The sequence below is a fragment of the Amblyomma americanum genome, chromosome 10 (assembly GCF_052857255.1).
Source record: "Amblyomma americanum isolate KBUSLIRL-KWMA chromosome 10, ASM5285725v1, whole genome shotgun sequence".
In the NCBI taxonomy this organism is placed as follows: domain Eukaryota; kingdom Metazoa; phylum Arthropoda; class Arachnida; order Ixodida; family Ixodidae; genus Amblyomma; species Amblyomma americanum.
Window position 1 is genome coordinate 46,472,208 of NC_135506.1, and position 20,132 is coordinate 46,492,339.

The window sequence follows — 20,132 nt, forward strand, 5'->3', positions numbered from 1 at the left end:
GTGCACCCGGTGCGCCAGCTTGGGGCACGTCACGGAGACCTGCCGCGCACCTGCACGGTGCCCTTGCTGCGGCGGACCTCGCGAGGAAAGGTCCTGTACGTGGAAAACGCCGGACTGCGCTAACTGTGGCGGGCGACACGCGGCCACAAACCCAGCATGCTCGCACTGGAATAGAGAACGACATGTGGACACTTTGCTGTCCACTTCAGTAGTTCCTCTCTCCAGGCGGGCAGTTCGTGCATTGGTTCAGGCTGAGGCCGCGCGCCCTGCGCAGCATAGCCAACCACCGCGACAGCGCTCCTACGCGCAGGTGGCCGCCCGTGCCAAGCCGCAGCAGAGGCAGCAGAAGCAGCAGAAACAGCAACAGCAGCAGAAGACGCCGGTCCTGCCCAGCGCCGCAAAAACATGCCACCGCACCAGCTATGTGGGCTACAATTCACCCACGACATGTAAGGGGGCGTCTTGTCCCGCAGTGCCGTGTTGTGATCCCTCCCACAAGCCCGGGAAATCTCGGTGCACTGTGTATGTGCGGTGCGACGTACAGCACGTCCTCGTTGGCTTGGCGGCGTCGACGAGCCACGCGCAGGAGTGTGTGGTGGTGTTGACACATCGGTGGCTTGTGTCTACGTGCGCCCAGTTGTTGCGTGGAACGCGCTGTGGTTTCGCGCAGTGGCATCGTGTTGTGCCCCGCGCCAGATTATCGTGCGTGATTTTAATGCCCACCACTGCGCGTTGGGCAGTGCGCGAAACAGTGCGTGCGGCGATGACCTGCACAACGCTGCTACGCAACTGGGCAACCCCCTCAACACCGCCGAGGCCATGCACCCTCCGACGACTCGGCACACCTGGCTCCTGCACCGACGTTTTTTTTTTAAGCGAAATTTATTGCCCCAGGGCATCAATGATGGTTGAAGGCGTGACGAATGATGTAGTAGAGATTAAATTAATGGAAAAGGTTAGCTTATTTGATGAAGTCCAATAGAGAACGATATGGTACGGTCCCTGCGTCCAGGCAATGTATGAAGCAGGGTTGCTTGGTGAAAGACCTGCTACCATCAGGCGCCGGATCCTTGTAGGCTTGAGAGCTGGGCAGTCCCACAGTAAGTGATGTACGTCAGCCTCAATGTCCTCGTGTTTACATATCGGACACCCTGGCCGAGGAAACAAATCTCGGTACTGAGGCCACTTACGAGTGACGGCAGGTGTGAGGGCAACCCCGACCCGGATCCGCCTTAGCGCAACCTCCTCTGCACGGGTAAGACCGCGGGGAAGGGTTACCGCACACGGAGGGTTACCGCGCACGTGAGGGGCGCGTTTGCCAACGTCAGCCGTGCACCCATGCTTGCGACGCTTGAAGGGGCCGGCGTGTGCGGACGCCTTTTGCCCTACGTTCGGGGTTTTTCTTTTTTTTTTGAACGTCCGAACTGTGCGCGTGAGAGTAGGAGACGCGCTCTCCGATCCTCGCCCGGTGGACCTAGGCGACCGCAGGGCTCTGTCTTGTCACTTTTTCTGTTCATTGTGGCCATGTCGATGGTGCCGGGCTGCCTTTCCATGGCCGCCCGACAGCGTGCGTACATGTCTATTTACAATAGGAAACATTGGTTGCGCTTTCTAGACAATCACATAAGAAGACAGGACAGGCGCAATCCTGTCTGACGACATTGCCCTGTGGTGCCTGGGGCCACCGGGAGAGGCGCTCCGCGTGCGTGAGTGCCTGCAGGAGGCCCTGACAGCAACTGCCGCCCGTTTGCGCGGCCTCGGTCTGTCGCTCTGTGCTGCGAAGTCCGTCGCCATGGCTTGCGTTCCGCGCTCGCGCGCTAGACCGCCGCCGCTCGAACTGGACGGGACTTCGCTGCCGTGGAAACGTTCAGTGCGTTACCTGGGTGTGTACTCATTCTGAACGTAAAAGCGCAAAAACACAAGGACACAGACTGAGGCAAACAACACGAGCGCTTACTTCCAACTGATTTTATTTCATGCAAGAAGCGAAATTTATACTCTTGATAAGTGTCTGCACATGCTTACAGGGCAATTACCGCAGAGTTATGACTGATACCAGTTATCATGTAACACATATGAAAGATGTCAGATATGCCATCTCTTTTTGTGACATCAGAATTGATGGAGCACTTATGCAATCATCCCCAGCTCGCGCTATCTCCAAGGCTTCAACAATTTCTCGGGTAATTTGGCATTTGTGCACGTAAAGGACTTTGCACTTGTGAAAGAGAGGACGACAACCCTCTTTACTTTTTCTTTTGCACTTTAAACAATGAATGCTCATGTGCCCCCCTTTTTTGTTGTTCACAACGTAGTCATGCTCGCTCAACCGCTCGTTCAGGCATCGTCCCGTTTGGCCTATATAGTATTTTCCACATGATAAGGGCACTTTATAAACAACACCTTCTTTGCATCTCACAAACGGCTTTTGATGCCTGATTATGCAACCAGTTTTTCTTTGGTTTCCTGAAGTACTTTGCTTACATAATGACATCAGCTTATTTGGGGCAGAGAACACCACGTCAACGTTTGCCCTGTTACCAATTTTTTTGAGATTGTGTGAAATCTTATGTTTATAAGGAATGACTGCAAATTTCTTATTGGCTTTTGTCTCTTCCGGCTCGTCCTGGCACTTGGCTTCCCATTTTTTCTTTTTGACAAGTCCTTCCGCCACAGAAACCAGCAGGTGTAACGGCTTCCCATTTTTTCTTTTTGACAAGTCCTTCCGCCACAGAAACCAGCAGGTGTAACGGATAACCCACATCTTGCAATTTGTTGGACTGCAGGAGAAGGCTTTCTTCGATTGCATGTTCACAAGACTTCTTTGTACAGTTAAGGAACCCTAAACGAGCTATGTTTCTTTTTATAAGCTTTGAGTGCGCGGAACTGAAGGGTAAGGGCATTTTTCCATCCCTGGGATGATAAATCCAGCAAGTGTGGTCTTCTAGAAAAGTTAACCTGATATCGAGAAAGCGTATGCTACTGTTCTCTGGCATTTCATGCGTGACTACAAGAGGAGATAGGCTACACTTGAAATGATCTAAAACCTTTTCTACCGCCTTTTCTACCTTTTCTACGTGCACAAATGCCAAATTACCCGAGAAATTGTTGAAGCCTTGGAGATAGCGCGAGCTGGGGATGATTGCATAAGTGCTCCATCAATTCTGCTGTCACAAAAAGAGATGGCATATCTGACATCTTTCATATGTGTCACATGATAACTGGTATCAGTCATAACTCTGCGGTAATTGCCCTGTAAGCATGTGCAGACACTTATCAAGAGTATAAATTTCGCTTCTTGCATGAAATAAAATCAGTTGGAAGTAAGCGCTCGTGTTGTCTGCCTCAGTCTGTGTCCTTGTGTTTTTGCGCTTTTACGTTCAGAATGGAAAACCAACTCGCCCAAATGCAGCCATTACTGGGTGTGTACATCGACGAGCGCCTCTCCTTCCGCCCCGCGGCGACCAAGGGCTGCGCGCATATGAAGAGGACCACCGCCGTCGTACACAAGCTCACCGCTCGAGGCCAGGGCATCTCGCAACAAGCCGCGCTGCGGCTCTACAGTGCCGCAGCCCTGGGGGCCGCTCTCTACGTGCTCCCACCCGTCACGGTGCGCAAACCGAACTGGAAACAGCTCGAGGTGCAACACCGGCCGTAAAGCTCTACGTGTATGCCTCGGCCTCCCCGCGAACTTCCAGTGCGCGGAGACACTAGTCGAGGCGGGCGCGCGTGGCCATAACTTCAGGCCACGCGACGGGCGTTGCACCACATCGACAGATTACACCGTGCACCGGACGGCGGACCGCTACTGCAGCGTTTGCGCAAGTACCCACGTTCGCGCATGGGAGCGGCGCTGCTCGAGTACGAGCGGCTAACCAAAGCCTGTCCCCATACGGCCTCTGTTCGCCCTGGCCTTCTGCTAATTCTTCGGAGGTTCAGCCAGACATCGTTGGCATCGCGGGAAAGCGGAGCACCCTGTTCTGTGCAGTGCAGCAGTTCGCTGGAGCCGTCATCTATAAGAGAAACTTCGAGACCACCTCGATCCTTGTGTACACTGACGGCTCCGTGGAGAGCGAAAGCCGCTCGCTTGCTGCGGCGGCTACCATCCTCGCCCTGCACCTTCACAGACAGCAACGTGCCACCTTTCTGGGCTCCTCCACCACGTCGAAGCTTATGGGCATCCGTTTGGGGATCGACTTGTTCCCCCGCCTTGCTCCGCCGCCGCCCAGATGTGCTGTGCTATGCGACTCTCTCGCTGCTCTTAGCCGTCTGCAAACCGGAGGTCTCGGTACCCCCTGCTGCGTGAAATCCGCGCGCGACTAGAGCACTTAGCGCAGCAGTGCTGCGCCATTCGCGCCGAGTGGGTGCCCGGCCACTGCGGAATTGTGGGCAATGAGCTAGCCGACGAACTCGCGACGGCCGCACACCAGCTACCTCCTAGCGACCTCCCTCTGGCACCCTGGAGAATGTGCGAGCGGTCATCTACGACCACCTCCGACAGCAGCACCTCGACCCGCGCATCGACGGCATCAGCACGCCATGATCCTCCATGCAGGTGTAGGATGCGTTAGGTCCGGGGACAGACGGGTGCACCATGGACTGGCTACAAGCGACGCGTGTGGTGATTGTGGTGCAGGTGAAACACTGGAGCACTTGCTCCTCCGCTGTACCGCGTTCGCCCAACCGCGTCGCGACTTGCTTGCGGCCTACAGGGCGCAGGGGCTCATCCCGGAGAGTGCATCGGCGTTCCTGTGGCCGCAGGGCAGTGCGCGCACCCGTGAGCGAACTCTGGTGAGCCTCTGTGTATGCTTGGAACAGACGGGCTTGACGTCCCGTCTGTTCTACGCCAGGTAGAATTACCAGCAGCAAGTGACAAAACGTTACGCATGTGTTACCTTCGGGCGCTTTACAGCTGGGCGCCCCCACTCCAGCGTTGTAACAGTGAGCCGCGAGCATGTTTCTGCCATATTTTTTGTCTCTCTTTAGTGGTAGGACACGGCAAGAGCGCGGCATATAAATATTTACTTTGAGCGTCCGGCGCGCAACGGCCAAGGGTCGATGCAGGAGTCGATGCTCCGACACGCACACAATGGTCGCGTGCGACGTTCGGCCTGGCGCAGGGCAACCCATCTGTGCCGGCGTGGAAGACATCGCGTGAGCGGCGGCTGCGTTTTTATGGAGGAAAAACGCTAAGGCGCCCGTGTGCTGTGCGATGTCAGTGCACGTTAAAGATCCCCATGTGGTCGAAATTATTCCGGAGCCCTCCACTACGGCACCTCTTCTTCCTTCTTTCATTCCCTCCTTATCCCTTCCCTTACGGCGTGGTTCAGGTGTCCAACGATATATGAGACAGATACTGCGCCATTCATTTCCCCCAAACCAATTATTATTATTATTATTATCTCCTCTTTCAATGACGCCGTACAGAATAATAATAATAATTGGTTTGGGGGGAAAGGAAATGGTGCAGTATCTGTCTCATATATCGTTGGACACCTGAACCGCGCCGTAAGGGAAGGGATAAAGGAGGGAGTGAAGGAAGAAAGAGGTGCCATAGTGGAGGGCTCCGGAATAATTTCGACCACCTGGGGATCTTTAACGTGCACTGACATCGCACAGCACACGGTCGCCTTAGCATTTTGCCTCCACCAAAACGCAGCCGTCGGGTTCGAAGCCGGGACCGTACAGAAACCGACAGACCGGTTTTCGTTCTCAGCACTGTTCTAATGCTAACGCATGAAACAAAAGCAAGCTGAGCTAGCTTCCTACAGTTGAGCTGGGTACTCCGGCAGCGACTATGAAATAGAAACTCTCGTTAATTAGTGCCCCGAGAGGGTATTAATAAAAATAATTTAATTATTTGCTTACACGATGAACTTTTACTGCCGCCCGCGTGGGGCACATTTGAATAGCAGAATTTAAGTCCTGGCGCAGTGGCTAGAGTGCTCGTCTGTTGAACCGAGCGTTCAAACCCAGCCACACGGCGACCCCGTTTTGATGGAAGCGAAATGCAAAAAGGCGACCGTGTGCTGTGCGATGTCAATGCACGTGAAAGGATCCCCAGGTGGTCGAAATTATTCCTGAGCCCTCCACTACGGCACCTCTTTCTTTCTTATTTCACTCCCTGCTTTATCGCTTCCCTTACTGCGCGGTTGAGGTGTTCTTGTCCACCTAAAAGTGAGGAAGCTACTGCGCCTTTTATTCCTCAAAAAATTAAAGTTTTTCACCTGGCTACACAAAACCAATCCCAAGAAAAAAGAACGAACAAAATAAATTGCCCCGGCTGCGGCGGTCACATTTATTTAGGCAAAATGCTAGAGACCCGTGTACTGTGCGATATCAGTGCCCTTTAAAGAACCCCAGGTGGTCGAAATTATCCGGGGCCTTCCACTACGTCTTCCCGCATAGCCGCCGAATTGACACACCTAAACATAAACTAATAAACGAGTGTTTCACTTTTCTAGAAGTGAGGAAGTTACTGCGCCTTTTATTTCTCAAAAAATAAATTTTTTCACCTGGCTATGCAAAACCAATCCCAAGAAAAAAGAACAAACAAAATATATTGTCCCGGCTGCGGCGGTCAATTTCTTTAGGCAAAATGCTAGAGGCCCGTGTACTGTGGGATATCAGTGCACTTTAAAGAACCCCAGGTGGTCGAAATTATACGGGGCCTTCCACTACGGCTTCCCGCATAGCCGCGGAGTTGACTAACCTAAACATAAACCCATAAACGAGTGTTTCCCGTTGTTTCGATTTCCTATTGGACCCGCCGCGGTGGCTCAGTGGTTAGCGCGCTCGGCTACTGATCCGTAGTTCCCAGGTTCGAACACGACCGCGGCGGCTGCGTTTTTATGGAGGCAAAACGCTAAGGCGCCCGTGTGCTGTGCGATGTCAGTGCACGTTAAAGATCCCCATGTGGTCGAAATTATTCCGGAGCCCTCCAATACGGCACCTCTTTCTTCTTTCACTCCCCCCTTTATCTCTTCCCTTACGGCGCGGTACGGGTGTCCAACGACATACGAGACAGATACTGTGCCATTTCCTTTTCCCCAAAACCAATTATTATTATTATTCCTATGGGCCGCCGGAGCACGAAGTGAAACTGTGGGAACTCAAAGAAGCTAGATGATATATTTGTAGTTTTAAAAATTCGTGGATTTTTAGCGGATTATGAAAGCAGTCGAAATGCTTCGCGGCGAGGTCGACCAAACTTTTGTGAGTGAGCACTCGTGATTTTGTCGAGGTAAGCCAGGCAATAGAAGAGGGTCACGAAATCTTCTTCCAGCCTGGTACCAGGTCATAGTGGCATTGCTGGCAACATCTTAGCTGACGATGCTGCTCGATCGGCTCATGATACAACCAACATTGCCCTCTGCATACCACTAACAAGAGCTGAAGCGGCAAGGCACCTTCGAGGCTTCAAATGCTTGCCCGAAACGTGACTGTGGTCTCCCTCTAGAGGCTGTACACCCCGCTCGCACCACTTCGACCCGTTACTTCATCTTCAAATACAATTCGGCCTCCCCCTCTGTGATACTACGCTGTTGTGCCGCTTGTGGCTGGAAGTGGCATTCAAAAACTCCTGTACCCATGTAATCGCAATGGCAGACTCTCCAGCGTGCGAGCAATGCGGATGCGATGAAACGAGTTGGCACATATACTATGCGGCTGCCCTCGCATTGGGCGAGAGCGTACCTTCCTGGTTGCTTTACTCCGCCACTTGGACTCTCGTCGTCTTACAGAAACAAAGATTCTGGGGCTTTAGTCTGATCCTTCATCACAAAGGAAAGCGGTGAAGGCGCTCCTGAAGTTATTAAAGGACTCGGGGTTGAGTTCCCGACTATGAACATTTAAGTGTGCGGCCTTTGTCCTCTTGTGATTGTGGTCGATGGACACGTGAAAAACTCATTCTTTCCATTTTTACCTTTGTTCCCCTCGTGACGTGTAGGGTAGCCTACTGGGCACTGCTATAGTTAACCTCCCTGCCTTTCCGTCCTTCTGTTTCTCTTTCATGACCATAAAGCGCTACTGAAGGACCGTGCTAATATGAACAGAAAATGACAAAGTCGTCGAGTCAGTCCGCTATAGATTCCTGTGTTTCTTTCAAAGGGTAGAACGCAGCCAAATTAAACAGCCAGGAAAGATACCAGAGGCCGCGAAGAATGACACGTACGGCTGCCAGATTGTGGCTGTCATGGCGCTCGACTTCGTCAATGTTTAATGCAAACAGGAAATTTCACAAGTATCGTGTTGAGTGCCAGCACTGCGAACAATCTTCCAGGAAGAGCTTAGAAACAAATATTGACTATTTGTGGATCTGCACAAAACAAAGTCTGTAGTTGCTACACTAATGGCCTCATCTGTCAGTAAAATACAGACCGTGGAATCGAGAGTGCAACATACGAAAGTGAAGCATAATGCGACTCTGATAAACACTGGACGGGAACGTTCTGCGGTCCGGTGGTCAGCTGCTGAGAGCACAATCGTCAGGTTCTTGTCCGCTGCTGTGGGCACCTGCAGGTCGGGTTCTTCCGTTGCGAACAATCGGCGAAATCTCACTTCCTACTATGCCATGACGAGGCGAACATTAGTCAGATTGGAAGCACAGACGGATTTACAGCAACATCGATTCAAGATGGGCGCACGCCAACCCCCTTTTTCCACTTTCACGAACAGCAACGTTCAAAAGATAAACACAAGGAAGTATATAAACTACGAACTTCCTACCTGTCAAAAAGCGAGATCACTCGTGGATCATTTGCGCCTGGGCTTAGAGTACTCCAGGGTAGCAGTAAATTGGGGTAAATTTCAGTTAATTTCGTGATGTGCCCATTATGGCGAAATCATCGGGCAAACATAAGGCGGGCACACAGAGCTACAACAGAATCCATTCTAGGCATATGCGCGTTCGCACCATCTATGAACAAGAACGTTTGAGATGTAAAAACAAGAAAGCATAAACTAGATAAGCACCAAGCATCACACGACAGCATGAGAGTATCGCTGGTGAAACACCGCAAACGCAAAGCGATTTAAAGTAGGAGTATAGTGGGATATGAAAGAGCTGCGCCTGTCAAAGATTACACTAAGTTTAAGGTCTGAAAGGGTTTTCTGGATTCGCTTTTATATATGCCAATTCCTTTACGGTATGAACTCAAACCGCCTAATGTATCCGGTGATACGTAAAAACACGTAAAACTGAAATTTCTGTCGATTCGTTGAGTAATATAACATGGGATAAAGGGGCGTCTGGTAATTATCAAGCGGGTAGAGCCCTTTATGGACGCAGCAGGCCGTCACTAAACACAGTTCTATACATATGTTCCAGCACCACGGGTTCAGTTCTGAACATATGTTCCAGCACTACGGGTTCGTTTTCGACCTCTTTCTACGCTTCGAAGGCCTGTGAATGGGCGTCGCGTCCGGTGTCCCCTGCACAATCCTGATCATGTCCTCCTCGACGGACCCAGCCGCGTGGACGTAGTCGACGAGGCCATGGCTCGTCTCCGGCAACCCGAGCAGCGCGGCGACGCCCCCGAACACCGCCGAGCCCATGATGGCGAACTCGAGGTCCTCGCGGCCGAACTCCTCAAGCAGAGACAGCACCGAAGCGGCCACGGCGCCCAGGCGGCCGCACGCGTAGGCGCCGCACATGACGATGCTGCGGACGCTGGTGGGGAAGAGCTCGGCCATGTACAGGTATCCAGCCGGTACCATGACGCGGGCGCAGCACTGGGCGAGCACCAGCAGGGCGTCGCCCACCACGCGGGGATTGGCGTAGATGGCGATGCCGAACAGGGAGCAGGTGCCGCCCATCAGAGCCATGGTCGCCACCAACAGCTGCAGCCTGCGCGGCGAAGTTTCGAGGTCAGAAAGAACCCTGAAGTGTCAGAGGGGTCCTGAAACGTTACCATAGCTATAGCCGTGGATGCGACTCAGGAACAAAGCGGCTTTTCCCAGACAAGTTACCCTATTACAGCCAATGGCGTCGGCCGATTATCATGAACCTGCCAGCATATGCCAATGCAGGAAGCGGCGTGACAATGCAAGGAGGAGACTGTCCCGACCATGCAGGAAGGAGCTAACCCCTTTCATCTGCCACTCCCTGCACTGTCACGCTAGCAGACTCATGAGAATCGGCCGACGTCATTGGCCAGAAGGGAGTCCATTGATCGGGAATAGCTGCTTCACTCTGCAGTTGTGTCCCACTGTAGACCCGGCCAGAAGTAACGATATGCCAGCAAATATAAAAGAGCAGATAAATGGGGGCAAATAAATTAAACTTATGGGATTCGCTGGACGGTTTAAAACAAAAATTCACCCAATGCAGCGTCCACAGCGCTGGACGTACTCACTCTAGATCAGTAAGTGCGCTGCTGATAAAAGCTCGCGTGCGTCGATGACATCGAAGTCTTCCTGACAGTCCCTTCAGCAAGACTTACTGGCTCACCTGCCCAAGGAGATGAGCGCCAGGTACATGGCCACGTACGAAGGCGCGGACAGGACGACAGCCAGGAAGCTTATCCTGGTGTCATTGCGCATCCTGCTGCTCCAGGACAGCCCGTAGAAGCCCAGCATCAGCGAAAACGCCACGAAGAACACTCTGACCAAGTAGTTGCCTCCCTCGAAGCTGTGCATGAGCGAAGACGAACGGGACGTGTCAGTGTTCTTCTCGACGCGGTTCAGCTGGCTCCTGACCTTCATCATGGCCTGCTTGGCCACGGCTCGATGCATGTCGTTCATTTTGGCAGCCTTGAGCATGACTGCCTCGGCCTCGTCCACCCTGGACGCCGCCAGGAGCCACAGGGGAGACTCGAACACGACGCATGGGCCGATGAGCAGGAGCGCAGTGGGGGAGAGGACGATCCCTTGCAGCATGTGCCAGGAGAGCGGGAACAGCGCCAGAACGAGCACGAAGACGTCCACGAGCAAGACGCCCAGAGAGCAGGAGACAGCGATGTAGAAGGCGCGGTAGTTCAGGGGTGCCACCTCGTACATCAGGATGAGGCTGATCACGAATGTGGAGCTGGCGCAGGCTGAGTTCACGAAGCTCGCTACTAGGTACGCAGCGTAGGAATGCGCGACGCAGGTGCACACGGTGCTTGAGAGAAGCGCCGCGACGCCCAACATAATGATGGTCTCGCGTCCGAACATGTCAGCAGCGATACCGGCGAATGGAACGAGCAGAACGGCGCCGCTCATGAAGACCGCGTTGCCCATGTTCACCAGCCACGACCTGTGGCAGACCAGATCCCAGTAGCTTCTCGCAGTGTGCGCGGCACGCACAGGATCGTAGTCCCAGGCGTCGCACTCGTAGGTCTCGGTGTCGTTGGGCTGCTGGCCGGGCTGGACGTAGGCGAGGCACTCGCTGGCGCGCCCCTTTTCGTCCAGTGGAACACCGACGTTCTTCCAATCTGGCACGGAGAGGACGGCGAACTCGGCCGGCGGTCGGCACCAGTGGTCCACGGGGCGTGTTATGAGAGCGAAGGCCCGGCCGTGGCACTGTAGCACGACGAGTGAGACGGCGGCGAAACAGCATATGACCCTCTGGAAGTGTCCGTGGCCGTAGACAGTAGTGCCGAGCGGTGGTCGACCGCCGCCGGCAGTAGGGCAGCCGCGGAAAGCTCGCTCGGGACTCGGCACCTCGATCTCCGGGTGCCTCCCCCAAGAAGTGAAGGGCATAATATTGACCAGCGCGCAGGCAGCGACCGTTGATAAGGGCAGCAGTTGTTGGTCGCCGCTCTTCTTGCTCAATCTAGAGACCAGAGCGAAGCGTCGCCTGCGCTGGGGTACCAATTCTCGAGCTCGCGAGCACGAGCGCGAGCCCGAGAATACTACGAAGATCGCAAATCCTCAAAATTTCGTGCACAGAAGGTTAATCGCAGGTATACGTCAAGAAAGCAAACAAAACGAAACAAATGACAACTCATTTCATAATAACCGGGAACCGGGGAAAGGAATTATTGCCGCGATCGACAGCTGTAATAAATTTATACAAGCCATTAACGACTATTAATTGTCCTCCTCATCATCAGCCTGACTACGCCCACTGCAGGGCAAAGGCCTTTCCCATATCTCACTAATTAACAGCAGGCAATGTGGGTGTTTTCGCGTTTTTTTAGTGACACGGGCCTCGGCTCGCGATTGTGATGACATCAAATGTGTGTGCACATACTCTCATCTATCATCTCATAATAATAATAATAATAATAATAATAATAATAATAATAATAATAATAATAATAATAATTGGTTTTTTGGGGAAAGGAAATGGCGCAGTATCTGTCTCATATATCTTTGGACACCTGAACCGCGCCGTAAAGGAAGGGACAAGGGAGGGAGTGAAAGAAGAAGGGAAGAAGGAGGTGCCGTAGTGGAGGGCTCCGGAATAATTTCGACCGCCTGGGGATCTTTAACGTGCACTGACATCGCACATCACACGGGCGCCTTAGCGTTTTTCCTCCATAAAAACGCAGCCGCCGCGGTCGGGTTCTATCCTCTCACCATATCATCACCCATCATGACCCTCTTTCTTCTCCTCCCCTTCCCCAGTGCAGAGTAGCGGGCCAGATATCAATCTTTCTGGCCGATCTCTTTGCCTTTGTTTCATTAAATTTATCTATGTATCTATCTGTCCTGTGCGAGTTGCGGCTACCTTCTTCGGCTACCTTATCCCCGCGAAGTAAGTATTGCCCGCAGCAGTGGTCTCATGTGTGGAACTTCGTCAGCTCAGCAGCTTGTATGACTCATTCCAGGGATGCTTATACCTGCTTATGTTCCTGTGGCAAAAATACGGGGTACATTATAGCATCGTGTTACTGTGCGAGCGGATTTGCTGGAGGTTGGCATCCTTTAGCAAGATTTTTTTCTTTTTTGAATATATTAATTGTTAATCCGAGTAAACGTGCGAAAGCATGTGCTTAGCCTGATTGGCTCATGGTTTTTCTTTGCTGGCTCGTCGGCTCGTCTGGCGACGGTGTTAGACTCAGGTTAAGCTTTGATCGAGGTTAAGCCGATCCTATTTGTTCGCGCCGCAGGTGGAGGTTGGTGAAGACGACGATGTGCAATGCGCATTCCGATTTCCTCGAGATCTCTCAAAATTTTTTTTTGTCTTCACAGATTCCTCTATTTATATTTATGAGCCGCTTGAGATAAAACTGGTTGAATTTTCTCCTCTTTGGATCTGCACCAAACCCTGACGAATCCCCTACCGTGGGTATGTGCCACCGCTTTTCAGGCAACAACAACAACAGCGCGAGAGTGTGTTGCAGCTTAACACGATCGAGGCGTGATCAGCTGCGGCAATAGCATACTGCTCTCGTGCAGTGGCCAGCGAAGCTGATCTGTTCTTGCCGCCGCGGGTTCGAAACCCGTTCGCAGCAATGTTTATTTGTTTATTCAAGGTCAAGTCGGTGCAAGGCTTAAGCGGTAAATCGGCTTTTGCAGATTTCGTCGTGAAGTAGAGCTTTCGCTTTAAAAGTGCGTCGTCGGTCACATAATTCCCAGGCACGGAAGGGCAGCAGTAAGATCGAAGTCGTGCCGACTGGAGAATGCCTTGCTGTGGTGTTCACCGGAAACCTGAATTTGGACATACATTACACATGACATCCGCAGGAAAATGAATCGAATTAACAACGTCCTTTGCCTACACAGATATATACACTTTCAACACAAATAAGAGATCATATTAAAATGGCCGGACAAAAAGCAACGAACAGTCCACTGTAGCTCGCTAATGGTAAGCACTAGGGAAATGAAATTTTATAGGTAGAAAGATTGGAGCTTTGGGCGCCCTTTGGAAATGCCACTGATTATATTAGTTGATCCATTTCAATCACTGCACTGCAACCATCTCTGTTTCTATGAGTTTCCATGACATGAATTAATCCACATTCATAAAACCAGTAAGGTTGGTCATTACATCACTTTTTCAAACGCAATGAACTCGTTGTCATCTCGAGTACGTTTGCCACGATGATGAGCCTACAATCGTCCAAACAGTTCGAAATCTCTTGAATGACTTCATCAAATCACATCAAAACAACGTTTCTTCCCTAAAGAAACATTGCAGGACTGCACGCACATTGTTGCTGATTTCCATCGTCTCCCTTGTCAAAGGGCGTGGATCCAAGCGAGCACAGATTTTTCTGCATCCTAGTCGCTCGATTAGCTTTAAGACAGGTCCTTTTTCCATACCATTTAATGCGAAAGCGTTAGTCCCACTGCGAGAAAAGCTGGCGCACGCGTGCGCGCGTGTGTGTGTGTGTGGGGAGCTATGGGACAGCTTCATGTCCTGCGCGCGGCCGCCTCCATGCGGCACCATTGTCTGCAGAAGTTCATCGTCCGAGGAGCACGGCACTGTCCAGACCGAGAACGAAGCCCCTGCGCTCTTAGTTTTATCGTGGTATTCGATGTTTATTGAGGCAGATTTTGCGTGTTCGGGTAATGCAGCATTAATAATATTCGGTTCCCGTGACTCTATTTCTTGCTAGGTGGGTGCGGTGCTGAGTACAACTGCCGCCAACACTTTGCAGATTAGAGCCAAATCTGGGAGAAACGGAAATTAATTTACATAACTACTTCTTCCCTACGCTTTAAATCTTTAAAGGTAGTATTTGGGGAGATTTTATAGTAATTATAGCTAAACGCTGCATGATACCGTTTGTCCGGTTTTCTGAAAGTCTGCCATATATTTTACGGGTTGACGTATTTAATCCTTTTTGAAGCTTTTTCTTCATAAAAGCCTCGTGCGTCAGCAAGTCTCGCGATTCGAGCTCGAGAAGGAGATCCCCTGTGCAACCGCCGCTTATTTCTGTTCCAATGGCTGAGCACAACTATCGAAGGTTCTAATACCCCGCATCTGGCCTTCTGAACGCATGGCCTTCTCGAAGGTCTTCGATAATCCCGAAGCCTACAAAAGAGCTGATGATTCCCAGTCTGAAACAACTACTGAGCAACTCCCAGGCTGCTACCGGCGAACCAGAACTAGACGTCGACCAGCGGGACCAGGGCAACACTGTCAACGGCCACGGAGACTTCCAGAGACTCATATGCTGCTTCAGCATCGTTGTGCTGTTCGTTCTGCAGTGCCACGACACCCCATTCGCTCTCGTAACACGCCCCGTGGACCACTGGTGCCGGCCGCCATCAACATTTACCGATCTCTCGGCGTCCAAGTGGAAGAACGTCGGCATTCCGGTGGACGAAGAGGGACACCACAGCGAGTGCCTCGCCTACGCCCAGCCCGGCCAGCAGCCCAACGACACCGAGACCTACGAGTGCGACGCCTGGGACTACGACCCGATCCACGCCGCCCACTCCGCGAGGAGCTTCTGGGATCTGGTATGTCGCAGGTCCTGGCTGGTGCCCCTGGGGAACGCGGTCTACATGAGCGGCGCCCTTCTGGTCGTGCCCCTCGCGGGGTACGTGGCGGACGGTGGGCGTCTACGGCCTCGCCTGGAGTAAAAGAATGCGGAATGGCACTACGCTTGAGGCCGTGGCCGTTATACTGTCTGCGCCTTCTTACCTGGCCATGTACCTCGGGCTCGTCTCAATGGGCAGGTGAGCCAATATCGCCGACGGAACGGTGCCTCGCTCACCCGTGGGGAAAATTTAATGAATCAGATAATGTTACGAATTCCTCGGAAACAACGCTAACTCATTTAGCTGTCCTCAGGTGAAAAGACCCAGCGTAGCAATGTAGCTTGGCGAAATATTATTGCAGTGCTTAGACGGTCAGAAAATTGGTTACTACATTCTTCTCATGTGCATCTGCCGTATTCATTTCAAGCATTTTATGGTGTCGGCAGGCAGGTGTTTGGTATATGTCTGTTCCTATACCGAGTGTAAAAGTACCGAAAGAGTAAGAAGAATTAGCAGGTTCAACCATTACTCTGCCCATTTTCAGGCGAAACGCCACCCACATAAAACAGTTTCGCGAAACAAGGATGAGGGGGAGGGGGGGCTTTTGCGCCGGCAATTATCCTCTAAATGTCTGTCCGTCTATCCGCGTACCCAGGCGCAAAAGCGACTTTCGTGTAGCAGTCACCATTTGATTTGATTTTTTCTTGAAAGCTTAATTTTAGTTGTTTGGAAGGGAATTTCTCAAACACTGCACATTTCTCTGCAGCCTGACCGATGGCATGAATATATTCTAATGTCGACTGCTTTGTCTCAAAGCCATCGTGGTACTGCCAAGAATGCTTGCATTAAACGAGAGAAAAAATAGAGGCCCATTGCTCAGGAAGGAGACATTTTGGGTCTTCATAGCAGCTTCGTCTTGAAAACGTCTAAGAAATGCTGCGTTTTAAGTTTCAGTGTCATGGTAATAGCAGTCATCACGGTACCGATGATAATCACGTGACTTGTAAAGATTGCTCTTACGAGGTTAGAGCTCCCTGTATCAGGTCTGAAATGTGTGGCTATCTGTCAAGCGACGTTACGACAATGACTGCCACTACCGTACGCAAAAATATGGTGAAGGTGTGGACGGAAGTTCTGCCGCCAGTTTCACTCTGGATTCAGTTTAGAGCAATTAGCGTAGCGCTACAACATAACGCGACCGCTATAGGCCAACATCGCATGCTCCGAGGGGCAAGGTGTGAGGGCATTTGGCCCGCACTTGGCTCTCCGAGGCCATAGCCCAAAATGTTCTCTACCTGGATAAAACTCATGCTGACAGCTTAGCACAGCGCTACATCATGCCCCGACAGCTTGAAGCCAACAGACCCCTGCCCCTGGAAGTTCACTCCCCAATATTTTCCATGACATCTCCGTCAATCGCCTTGCACCTGCTGCGGCCGCTAGCAGGTGCAAGGCGATTGACCGCAACGTCATGGCAATATAGGCTAAGGCCATTGGTTGTGAGACCAGCTTTTCGCTCCGTTTTTGAGTTGCATCCGACTGTACTACATTAACTGTGCGCACCACAAGATTTTTCATGCAGGCCGCAGCTCCTCCTCATAGTCATGTCACTGCTTGGCGGCACCTGCTCCCTGTGCAGCGTCGCCATCTACGCCAAGCCCCGCCTGGTGGGCGACGTCCTGCTGGCGTTCGCCCAGTGCTGCCCCCGCGTGCTCGTGCCATTCGTCTACTTGTACGCCGCAGAGCTCTTCCCCACGGGCGTACGCTGCGCAGTCCTGTGCGGCGCCCATGCCAGCGGTCGCCTGGGCACCGTGGCCGCCTCGCTGCTGTCCCTGCTCTAAAGGGTCGGCCGCGAGGACTTCCAGTTCGCCATCATGGGCTCGGCGGTGTTTGGAGGCGTCACCGCAATGTACGGGCTGCCTGAGACGAGATACGGCCTCCTCGACGCTCGCGCGGCCGACACCGAGAAGGTCGTGCTTAAAATCATGCAGGACACCCAGGACGCGTCGTCCAGGCCGAGACGCAAGCGCAGAAGGAGGGCGAAGCCCTATAGTGCTGAAAGCCCCCAACTGTCAACGGGCCGGGTGCAGGTTGCACGGCACAAACGAGCGTAATGCTTCGTTACTGAACGCGTACGGCTGTATGTTTAGAGAAACAATTGCTTGTTGATAGAGTTTGTTCGGATTCTGTTTGTGTGAGTGCCAGCTGGACTGCTGCGTCGAAACCTGTACGTGCGCTGCTCCCCAGACTTATGGTGTCTTGGCGGCGACCACGAGAACGAAGTGCGCCCTCTGGCGTGACTCTTTTCGTTTTGTGGCAGCTAGCGACGTCGTCATCCAACGTAGCCAGACTTTGCACCTGTACCTTCTGGAGAACGAATTGGAGACTTGCAGTGTTCTGTGCCTGCATCACACATATTAATTGTTGGACGAATGTGTGGCCAGTCGAAGTTCTCGATGTCACGCCATATGGCACTCGCCTATAATAGCCTGCCATAGTATAATGGATTATATTTCGGCTGGATGCCGTTGTTTGAGGCAGTAACTTAGAAGTCAAGTGATTTTCAATCTCAAACACGTTTTTAGAACGCAGTACTAATCGCAGTAGAACGCAGTACGAATCTCCTCCTGTGTTTGCTCGTCCTCCGCAGTAAGTGAAACATGCTGTTGCATTTTCTGTACACGTCTTGTCTCCACAGCGTCAGTACAAATGTCCAGGCATGGTATTGCCATCGGGGGGGCTGTGGGAAAAGTAGTACCAACAGTGAGACAGTCGAATGTGATGTTGGTAGCTTCGAGCAGAAAACCAACACGAGAGGGCCGCTCGGCATTTCTGGAATGCACCATCGGTCAGCTCCACGGTTCAGGATGGAGTCGTATACGCCGCTTTTGGTTCGGAGCACATTTCTGCGCCGCCGCGATACTGTTCCAGAAAACAGCATTCAACGATGGCGCTCGCGTTCAGGCACCCATGTAAGAAAAAGCTCCCCTTCAAAGTCCTCTTTGGATCTGGATCTGCACCAAACCCTGGCCAATCCTCCACCGTGGGTACGTGCCATCGTTTTTGAGGCACCAACAGCAACAAAGGCTGTTTGCAGTACAAGGACCACGGCACGGAACGGACGCGAAACAGTGCGTTTGAACACTGTATAACAAAGCCACTATCGGTGTCGAATGACCGGTGGGAAAATGAGCGAAGGCTTGTGCTTGTGGCAGCCCAATGACCAGTGTACTTCCCTTGGATGTCTCGCGGACGTCCTAAACGTCCGAAGGACCTCCATGGTAATTTCATTGATTGGGAGTAAATTGTACACTCGGGGAAGCTTTCCCAGCAACGAAAGAGGGTGCCACTGCGGCATGGATAGTGACATAGGCACTTGGCAGTCGTTGAGGTCAAACAGCCGCGACTTTCGCAAACGCTGTACGAAAATCGTACAGCTTTCTAGTTAACACACGCGCATTATCGCTGACATCGCAGAATTTTGCAGAAATGAATGTGCGCACGTGATTGCACCCACAAAAATAGAATTATATCTCCCGGCCTATTCATAACTCTTTTCTGATGTGTTAACAGGAGGTAACAATTTCGCGACCCAGCGGTGATAGTTTGATAACCAAACATAGAACTTCAGGCGTACCTTCCTAATGCAGTACTGGCCTGGCACAACACAAAGGTTGTCACGCAAGACAGTTTGTAAAACAGTGTAAAATATAAAAAAAATGGCTGCTGCTTTAGCATTGCAAGCGCGAAATATTGTGCGAAAGCACGTCGATCGACTCAATTTTCAACTTTTCAGGGGTGGGCCGCCCATATTTTGGGGGTGGGCCAAACCCATACTGAGGGTGTCCCGGATCAGTTCCGAACGTGGGTCAACTCAGTTTTCAAATTTTTGGGGGACGGGCAACCCAGCATTCGGGGGTGGGCCAAGCCCATATTCAGGGCGTCCTAGGAATCCACTCAGGTCTTTTGGAATCCGCTCAATTACACTAAGAAGTCGTCCGCTATCTGGCCTCATTATATTTAAGTGTTGATAGCCATCATGATGGAGACGCTGCCGATGGAATAATTGCAAGGGCTCGGCTGCTGGCTCGAAAGACGCGGGTTCGATCCCGGCCGCGGAGGTCGAATTTCAATGAAGGCGAAATTCTAGAGGCCCATGTATTGTGCTATGTCAGTGCACGTTAAAAAACCCCAGGTGGTCGAAATTTCTGGAGCCCTTCACTACGGCGTCTCTTATAGCCTGAGTCGCTTTGGGACGTTAAACCCCCACAAACCAAACCAAACCAAACCAAACCAATAATTGCAATGCTAACCTCACCAGGAACTAACAGCTCAACTCCGCATAACGTGTTCTTGCCAAGTCGGTTTCCTCTTTTTAATTTCAGCCGGCGCCATGAGCTCGTGTTTCTTGCCTAAATCAGTGTACCCGCGGTTCCCGGCCTATCATAATTTATCGAATATGTACATCTTTTCGTATCGCGCTCGTGTTTCACCCTCAGCAGTGTTGTATATCGTAACTAGGACAAGAAGACAGCGTACCCAGCAATCGACCTCATACAGGCCATTCTGTATTATCTCTTCGTTCCTCATCTGGCGTGTGCGTGCGAGCATCGCGCATACAAGGCTTCTTCGTCTTCTTCACTGCAAGCTGGTCTCGCGCTCGTGAGCTCGAGGTCTGATTCGCCAGCGTAAGCATTCCTTTGGTCTCTACCTGTGATTTAAGCGAAAACGCCCACCAAGCATTGGAATATCCATCATCGACCGCGCAA

General features: G+C 51.9%; 2 protein-coding genes across 2 annotated transcripts; one reads left to right on the top strand and one right to left on the bottom strand.

The window, feature by feature from the left end:
* Positions 1-9,363: 9,363 nt before the first annotated feature.
* LOC144108247 (solute carrier family 22 member 6-like) lies at positions 9,364-11,682 on the bottom strand. Its single transcript, XM_077641524.1, has 2 exons — positions 10,451-11,682; positions 9,364-9,847 (listed from the first exon to the last, which is right to left on the bottom strand). Exons 1-2 carry the CDS (start codon positions 11,680-11,682, stop codon positions 9,364-9,366), a joined length of 1,716 nt encoding a protein of 571 aa, XP_077497650.1.
* Positions 11,683-14,925: 3,243 nt separating this feature from the next.
* Positions 14,926-15,465, top strand: LOC144108249 (solute carrier family 22 member 20-like). Its single transcript, XM_077641525.1, has one exon. The coding sequence runs from the start codon at positions 14,926-14,928 to the stop codon at positions 15,463-15,465; it is 540 nt and encodes a 179-aa protein (XP_077497651.1).
* Positions 15,466-20,132: the final 4,667 nt, after the last annotated feature.

Coding starts and splice junctions, on each gene's coding strand:
- LOC144108247 (XM_077641524.1), bottom strand. CDS start 11,682: ATGCCCTTCACTTCTTGGGGGAGGCACCCGGAGATCGAGGTGCCGAGT. Junction 9,848..10,450: donor GCGCTCATCTCCTTGGGCAG/GTGAGCCAGTAA, acceptor TTCGCCGCGCAG/GCTGCAGCTGTTGGTGGCGA.
- LOC144108249 (XM_077641525.1), top strand. CDS start 14,926: ATGATTCCCAGTCTGAAACAACTACTGAGCAACTCCCAGGCTGCTACC.